The 9,274-nt window shown below is 41.1% G+C and overlaps 1 protein-coding gene across 1 annotated transcript; it reads right to left on the minus strand.

Annotated features, from left to right (window-relative positions):
- Positions 1-1,366: 1,366 nt before the first annotated feature.
- On the minus strand, positions 1,367-2,794 carry LOC108117259 (opsin Rh3). Its single transcript, XM_017229610.2, is given in 2 exon segments — positions 1,367-2,287; positions 2,289-2,794. Coding segments are annotated over 2 exon segments (1,152 nt in total). The 5' UTR covers positions 2,772-2,794; the 3' UTR covers positions 1,367-1,618.
- Between the last annotated feature and the right edge of the window lie 6,480 nt (positions 2,795-9,274).

Consider the following 9,274-nt stretch of genomic DNA (forward strand, 5'->3'; position numbering starts at 1 on the left):
TGTGCCGTGCTGTCGTGCGGTGGGTGGTTTGTGTGGCGCTGCCTGGCGGCATTCACTCAGCGGTGCAAGGACGTTCTGTGGGTGCCATTTTAATTGTCTCTGCCCGCCAACCGCTCCGCTCCGTTTCGTCTGTCTGGCTGCCAGCGTGTCTGTTTTTGTATATATCAGTGTATGTGTGTGTGTGTGTGATTTTCATTAATTTTACTTCGTTTTTACCATTTGCAAGCGTCGGTGGCTGTGGCCGATTTTGGTTTATGGCCTCGCTACCCGCTCAGCGCTTTTCTCCCGCTTTTTCCTCGCATTTCCCCTTGGTTTTCCCATGGCTTTCCTACCATCTTTCCCCAGCTCGTTTTCGCTGGCTGTCTGTGTGCGGTTTTTGGGTTCGCCGCAAAACGACGCAGGAAAAAGGCTCTGGCAAATGCCCGCCAGGCAATAAGTGGAAAAGTGTGCTAGGCGCCAAGAAGAAAGACAAAGAAGGCGATAAAAAAAAAGAAGAAAAAAGACAGAAGATAGGAGGACACTGGGGGGGAAAAGTGCGAAAGAAATGGTAGCTGGGAAAACAATAATAATGAGGCGCCATACAAACACACGGTGCAACACTTTGGCCAAACAAATTGTTAAATGCCATTTTGGGCAGTGGGCGTAATACAGAGTGGAGGCCATGTGGAAGTCGTGTACCACACAAATCTAGGCATCCTTTGCGGGCATTCATGGGTATGCTGATTTACAGCCTTAAAAAAAGCTAAAGGAAAGCATGATTAATGAGGCTGGATCGCAAGTGGTGGACTCCATGTGGATGTTGGCGCTGTTATTTTGTTTACTTTGATGGTCAGGAAATAAATGCAAATTCCCTCGGGTGCCACGTGCAGGTATTTAAGTGTGTGTGGATCCTAAGTTTGTTATTTATCAAAATTCCTGTAATATTCACGAAGTTTTCAATTCACCATTCCCTCTAAATGTTTCATTACCAGAACGTTTCAGTTTTACAAACTGCGCAGGATCCTTCCAGCTGAAAAAGCTTTTGCTCTCATGAGAAATTGAAAGTGAAGAGAGTGAAGAGAGCGGTTTGTGGATTGCATTGGAACTGGCACATTTTCGCCATTGTTCTTGGCTAACTCTTTTGTTGTTGGCCATCTGTGCTTCTGGGAGCATGAAGGCGGCTTCTTCGGTTCGTCTGAGTGACCTGCAATGGCCGCGTCAAGTGCCCGATTGACAACTGACAACGGGGAGGAGTTCAAAACGGGGCTAGTTGGCTTTTATGTTTTTAAAATCCTCTTGGGGACTGAAAATGATATTTTCCCACAAGACGAAAAAAAATTTACATATATCTAAATCAATTTTTTAATTTCTTAAATTCCCCAAAACCATTAAAATTACTTTTTTTTTACGTTTTTCTTCATTGGTTGCAATAATTCGACTATATTTCGTTTGTCAACATAAAAGTAACTACAAATCATAATAAAAAACATTTTTTACTTCTTGCACCGTTGCACAGGACTTTATCCTGTGAAATATTTATACAATTTTTCCATGGCATTTTGTATTACGAGTTCGTTGCCGTTTCAGTTCATCATCATTGTCAGCATTTTTTTGGTGGGTGGGATTTTTGTATCCTGCATTAGGCGGCGGTGGTCTGCTGTGGTTCTTGGGTGGTGCTGGTAGAGGCGACAGCCGACGATTCTGGCGCTTTCTCGTTGAGCGCCAACCAGGGGCATCGTTTCTGCAGCTCTATGCGGTATCTGGGATGACTTATGGCGTACACAAACGGATCGATGCAGGCCACCATTTTGCAGGCACAGGCTGGGATCATTGTGGCACCGGGCGTCAAAAGGGTTTTATCCCCGAAAGCGCCAATGAGCGACATTACTCCGTATGGTGTCCAGGAACAGAAGAACAGAAAGCAAATGGTAATGGCCGCTTTGGCTATCCGGATTTCAGCTGTCTCCTTACTTTTGTCCACATTGGAACGCAGTGATTCGACGTTCATCTTCTTAGCCTGATCTCGTAGGGCTTTTTCGTGACTAAACACATGACCCACAATCTGTGAATAGTAATATACGATCATTGATGTTGGACACGCGAAACTGAAGAAGAATATGCAGGCCACAAAGAGGCGGGTATCGAAGTTATCGGTTAGATAATCAAAGGTGCAGGAGGTCAGGTATCCTTCGGGCACAAAACGACCCCAGGTTTCCGTATAGCAGGCCACCACCCAAGGAGTGGCGTACATATAGATAAAGATAATCATGGCAATTGCCTTTCCATGTGTCATCTTGCCCTCCATGGGTCTTAGTGATCACATTGAATCGATCGTAGGCTATAAAAGCATTCGTGGCGCTGGCAGCAATTCCTGTATAGGAGCCAATAATTCCAAAGATCTGGCACCCCAGATGACCTAGGGCGTATCCTTGGTGGAAACTATTGTAGATAAATATCGGTGTTTTGACCATCATCATAAAGTCGCAGAAAGCCAAATTGATAACCAAAATATTCGAAGGAGTGCGTAACGATTTTGCCGCTGAAAAGACCCAGATGACCAGTCCATTACCCAGCATTGACATCAGTGTAAAGAATATATAGAGGGTTCCCAATAGGTAGTTCATCGATTCAGGTGGTTCCGGATACGTCAACCAATGCTCTGGGATGTGACGCAGCTCCTCCGGCGGAACATTCCAGCCCAGCAAACGCGATTCAGCGGAGAGTCGCGCCTCCGCCCGCAGCGCGGTGGACACGTTGCCCAACAGACTAGACGACACGTTAGCGAACTCCATGCTCGGGTCTTTGGGCCAAGACAAAATCACAGCGAGCACGGTTTGTGGCTTTTATACGGTCAAACGGAATTGGATTAGTATTGCAACCACGGGATTAACCGCTGGGGATTGGCTTAATCCGTTGCTGACATTTTTGCTGGCGAAGCATTTGCATTGATTCTCGATTGGGGGTGCAGCTTAACTGAAGGTCAGTGTTGTGAATTGTTAAGTAAGATTTTCTATTACGCAAAGTGATATTTTATTTGAAAGTATTTGTTGATAGGATGGTTCTCTTCAGGGAATACTAATTTTGGAAAGGCCTTAGCCTATTTTCTTAAAAAGAGGCTTAACAAAAATATATGCAGCAGATGCAGCAATGCATTTGGAGAAGATAAATTTATTCTAAAAGAAAGGTTTTACCGCTTACTTTTAAACACATCATCTTTGTGATATTTTTAATGAACTTCCATTTTTTAAAGCATCTACAAAATGTCGTCAGCTTTTCCGTTTAAACTTGAACTCGTAGATTTCACCATATGGAACGAGTGACAATCCCATGAGCAAGTGATGCAGCTCAGTTGAGTGTAAAAAATAATTTCTGTGCCACTAAGGTACATTTTCCAAATTGCTTGCCCCAAACGTATACTTGAAAAAGTTTTGTGCTATCCTATCTGATCTGCACACATATAGGTTTGAATATTTTCCCAACTGACAGTGGGGGTTGGCTGGGTATTTGGTTGGGTATCCGTATCCGGCGCCATAATCAGAGTGTAGCAATTGGGCTGGGGCCACGCCTACTTATTAACTCATAAAACAAAAAGTGTAGCATACTTTGGCGCGCGTCCCAAGACGACACACACATACACGTACCCAAAGCTACGGCGATGTGTGTGTAATTATATGTGAGCGAGCAGCAACAATTTAGGTCATAAATCATATGGAAAAAGTACACAAAGGCATGCAAATATTCCCCAATTCCCCGCCAAGCCGGCAACCGCACACATACATATATGGGTTTTATGTGAGCCGGTGTGTGTGTGTGTGGCATAGGATGGTTGGTATAGAGGGGGTGGGGATCATACGTGTGCATATGCTAAAAGTATGTACAAAGATTGATTTCCCTTTGTTTGCCTTTTAGTGTGTGTGAATGTGTTCTTCGCTTATTCACCTCAATTCCACAGGCCTATGCGATGCCATGCTATAGTAAAGACCCACCAAAACCCCAAACCCTCGAACCTTCAACACCCTACCATCCCCACCAAAAACCCCATCCCCAGGTCCCCCATCGCGGGGCACCACACCATGGGCTACGTACATCAACTACATACAACGCCATGGGTGGTAATATTATATGCTGAATGAGTTGCCTGTTGAAATAATATGTTATATTCACTTGATTTCGATTTTTGCCAGCGCCTTTTGCCTTCCGCCACAATTTTATGCATTCCCTAGCACAGAGTATCATAATTTTTCTAGAAAGTTGGCAACGCCATTAAGGAAGAGACAATAAATTATCCTATTATCAGCAATACCACATTTTTCGATCAAATAATTTAACTTTGTAAATTTGTGTGGTAATAATGAATCTGTTTGGTCCTTAGATTAATGTAATTTGATAATTGGTTTATTAATATGGTTAAGCATTCTAATTTATATCCTAAGAGGTACGACGTTTTGATGCGATGAAATATAACTTAGTAAAATGTGTCCTTAAGGGTATTTCTCAGCCTTCCAATTGAACTTTCCCTTCAGTTGTTTGCCTTTTTTTTTTGGTGGCAAGGTGAATGACTCTGTGGGGACTTCGGTTGCGAGTGCGGTGTGAGGGGCACGAATCCAGTGTGGATTTCCATGTAATTAAGGACAGCTGTCGACGGCCCACAATTCCCTAGTGTCATTGGGAGCAACCAAAGGAGTCGGGGCATCAAATAGAAGGGAGCTCTCAGTGCCAGGTTGATTAGTGTGGAGCATAAATGGAACATGTGTTTCTAGACAGAGCTGTAGGTGGAACTGCCACTTCCACTTCCACTTGGTCGATTGTCGCCGGCACTGATTAAATGATTTCATTAAGTGATTGCTGCAAAAGGTGACAGCGTCAATTAATGACAAGCGGAAATAGAAGTTACTGTTGGAAAAAAGCACGACAAAACGTAATTGGAAATCAAGGGAAAGAGTAGTTTTAATTTTCTCTATCCAGTATATCCTCGTAAATCGAAAGTAAACTTAGTTAAGCTCAATGTAAAACTTGATTTTTCAACTTTTAGATAAATGTTCTTACTGAACAATAAATCTAGGAATTATAAGTAAAAGTAAATAGAAAAATAGGTGTTTCGAAATAAGATTATAATCGTGCATATCAAATTTACGTAGATTTCAATTGTTGGCTTAAACTGCTGCCAACCATAAATCCCAAGGCAACCAAATGCGAACAAGATTTGTAGAATTTTTAGCATTTATGGTTGGCAATCCATTAATTGGTTTAAGACATGCAACGACTAGGAAATATATTTACATGAACATGGCCAGCGGGTAGCAGCAGCTGCTGAGCAGACACAAACCAATTTGCAGTTTGTAATGAAAAATTTGGCCAAATCTGTGGGAATTTGAATATTTATTTGCATTACCACCTGTGCAACATACCAACCAAGCAACTTTCCGTTGCATAGACAATTCCGCATATTACTCATACGTGGCGTTGTACAAAGTCGAGTGTATTCGAGCGCATTTACTTGTGTCTGCCTGCAGTCAGTACTAAATGTGGCCCATATGTGGTGGCTCCAGAGGACCTTGTTTGCCATCTTTCGGCTTTGGCGGTAATTGATTATCAAATTCAGCGTTGCATTTTGCCATGGCTCCGGGCCATAAAAGGTTGAGTTGCAGCATCGCAGCATTGGCCACAAAGTCCCCTTTTGCCCTCGTATCTTCTTCTGGTTCCCGCTCCACGATTACTTTTCCACATCCACATTTTTTCCCCTTCTATACGTTGGCATAAAAACTTTAGCCGCTCTTTTTTTTTTGGCATGCTAAAAATGGGCTCATGGGAGGCGTGAATACATGTGTGTTGGATGTGTGTGTGTGTGTGGCTGGTGGAGTAGCAAACATATTTTTAATGTGCAAAAATCTGTGAAATTTGTGCTATGTCGCTTTGATTGCAGTTTGGTGAACATATTTTAATGTGCGTATGTGTTTGGTATGTCTTGCAGCTAAGCGAAAGATGTGAATTCAGTTTGGGAAAGCTTATGCTCGCCAAATGGGAAAAACTTTTCAAAACTGTTACTTGCTATTAACGTAACTATTTGAAAGCTTTCGAATTTTATCAATTTTATTTTCATGGCTTAAAATATATGTACAGGGTGGCCCATTTAGCGTTTGCTTTTGGAACTATTGATTATTTTGACTTTGATTAGATCATTATCAATATTTAAGTTAAGTTTACGCTCGAAGAAAATTGGGAAATATTCATATTTTTATATTGATTTTAAAACGAAAATATTCCGTGGGACACCTTATACCTTTAAACCTACCAATAAATATTATGGTTATAATCGATTGATTTAAATAATATTCAATATGCCAAGAATTTCTTTAATTGCTTGAGACAACTTAAAAGAATAATAAATTTCATTTTATTTGCAAATTTGAAAATTTGAAAATCAAACGTTTTCTTTATAATATTAAACTTAAATTCCAGCAATAAATCAAGGAAACGCTGTGCATTGCACGACTTAATCCAATCGAATAAGTATAGTATCCATTTAAAATTCTGTTTATTTTCCATGTGAAAATCAAGAACATGCTAACGTAATTTACGGGTTATTATATAGTTGCGTTCAGGCTTTGATACAATTACTGTTATGTCAGCATTTAATAAAGCTGCAATGTCGATTCGATTAGTTTGATATCTCGACACTTTCAATCAATAATTATCCCGTCCATTTGTGTTTATCCCATGCTGACCCTTGCCCTAATTTACCAATAATAACTTTTCCGCTCGGATCTTGATGGTGACTCCATAAACTGATACCTCCCTTTCGCCGCTGGCTAATACAAAAATAAAGCCATTAAGGCATCTATTATTCAGCGAGGGCGAAAAAACAAAAAACAAAAGGAAAAAAAGTGCATGAAAACCCGTTATTGTTATCAATTCTAATTAATTAAAATGAAATTTGGTTGCGGCACCAAATTGAACATTTTTGCAATCAATTGAAATTCAATTAAAATACGTTGCCAGCTGGCTATAGCTATTGTAGAAAGCCCACAAATACAAATGCGTAAAGGTTAAGGGTTAAGTGGGTAGAGCGGGTATCGAATGTATATATATCTGTATATATATATTGGAGGCCATTAGGCAGAACACCAACAGTTACATGACACAAAACGAAATCCATTTAGTTCAATTAAATTTATTCATCAATTAAAAATAAAAGCTAAGCAACGCCAAATAATAACAAAGAGGCCAACACAAAAAAGCGTATTTCGAATTGATTACGTAAAGCGGAAACAGAAAAGCGAGCACGCCATTTAGGCGAGCCCCTAGCCAAAAACTTTCCTCTCGTCTGGCCAACCTCCCTTCTGGCAGTCCTTAACATAATAAACTTGGTTATGCCGCAAATTATTCAAGCGAAACGCTTCACTGAATCAGTTTTCCAAGCGAGCACTTGAGTCCTTGAGGCAACAACTTCACAACTCGTGACCTTGAGCACAACTGTACTGCGGCCACCAAGGACACGCCCCGCACTTGGCCATGTGGCCATCAACTGCATGATTGTGTTCATCAATTAGTTATAAATCACACGCCTTTGGTCATGGCTTTCGAGTCGGACAAGTGGACCCATCAAAGACGATGTGGCCCGTTGAAATTGAAATTCTACCACAGTTTTTTTCGCAGGTACAGTGGGCCTCGAAGACAAAAATTAAGATTAATGTTTTAAGACCTGAAAATAATATTAAAATAACTTTAGATGCGGAAAGCTTTGATTTAAAGCAACCTGTTTAATATTATTTAGACCTTCCTTATAGTTATGCCCAGCACTGTACGCCATAGAGTTTAGATGGTTTCTAACAAATTGCAATGTTTACAGACAATTTTGTTTTCTGGCCCATGCGGTGTATGCGTCATTTGTTGAGATGACCTCCGCTTATCAGATTACGAGTTGGCCAATTTATGATGATCCTTAAAGTACAACACACAGATTTTTTCTCTTTTTCCAGCCATCAATAGTCAATAGATGATTAAGTTGAACTTCGCACATCCTCCTGATGTTTGTTTCCCATATATTTATTTACGCAGAGTATCTTTAATATGTTTTTACCATCCTCTTTGCAAGTTGTTTATCTGCCCCTTTGGCCAACTCATCACATGACCATTGTGACCGGCTTGTTTGTGCCCGTGTGTACGTGGTCAGTGGAATAATCACGGCACAATTATTTGTATAACTCATTTAAGTGCTGGCCCAGATGCAGATGACCATGGTTAGCCTGATGCTGCTATTGCTGTTGCTGCTGCTTCTGCTGCTGTTTCAATGGTCGACTGATAGTTTGTTTGTGTGCACTTTTGTTATGTAATTACCGCTGCGGACGAGCCCTGGACTCGCACTGTGATTCGGATTCGGATCCTGGTTCTGATCCTGATGCCAACTAGGCGGGCTTGTACAGCCAACTGTTACAACTGTTTATGCTGGCGCTAAACAAACAGCCCAAATAGCCGCCCACACACATGGCCAAGGACACAAGGCAACAATGTGACAATGTGTAGGCACTGAAAAGTTTGGTTTACCAATACATTGCATTTTTAAAATTAAAGTTTTTAGCTGATATATAAATTTATTTAATAAGTTTTTAAAGTTGAAATTGGAAGTTTTGATAGAGACTTGCCATTTGTTGAAAATTATGCTTAAAATCTAAAAGATTCAGTAAAGCTTTTCTCTGTGTGCGGTCAGTTGTGTCTGTTGTTGTCCTGGCTGGATTTCCTTTAATTTGCGCCCACTACACATGCGAGAATGTCAACAGGCAAGTGCACAAATGCATTTCATCCGAGGGATAGAGAAGTAGAGGAGCTTTGCTGTCACTTCCTGCAGGACTGTTTTCAGTTTGTTACGGATTGTGTTTGCTCTGCTCGGATTTTTCACGGATAAGCCGGGGAAAAGTGCGAAAAGCCAGGCTATCTTGATTGGCTCCAACCAGATCCGAAGATGATTCTTTCGATTTGCATAATAGGCCACTTGGAAAACAATTTTGCCACAAAACTAATCGTAATTCCAATTACTCGTACCAATCAACTGCATTCGTTATGCCAAGTAGAACTATTTTTAACTTGTTTTGGCTTGGATACTGGCGAAATTTATAGTTTGAACTTGGCCAACGAACGACTGGCTGGGTAAAAGCCGAGAGTCAGAGCTTGCCGGCTGCCACATAATGTTGTCGTTAATTTTTACGATATTTGCCAAGTTTAATGCATTTTGCCGATGTTTGCGCACAAGTTTAATGATGGCAAGCGCACGGATGGCCCATCTCTCCGACTTTCAGCA

This window comes from Drosophila eugracilis, unplaced genomic scaffold (assembly GCF_018153835.1).
Source record: "Drosophila eugracilis isolate 14026-0451.02 unplaced genomic scaffold, ASM1815383v1 contig_440, whole genome shotgun sequence".
Lineage (NCBI taxonomy): Eukaryota > Metazoa > Arthropoda > Insecta > Diptera > Drosophilidae > Drosophila > Drosophila eugracilis.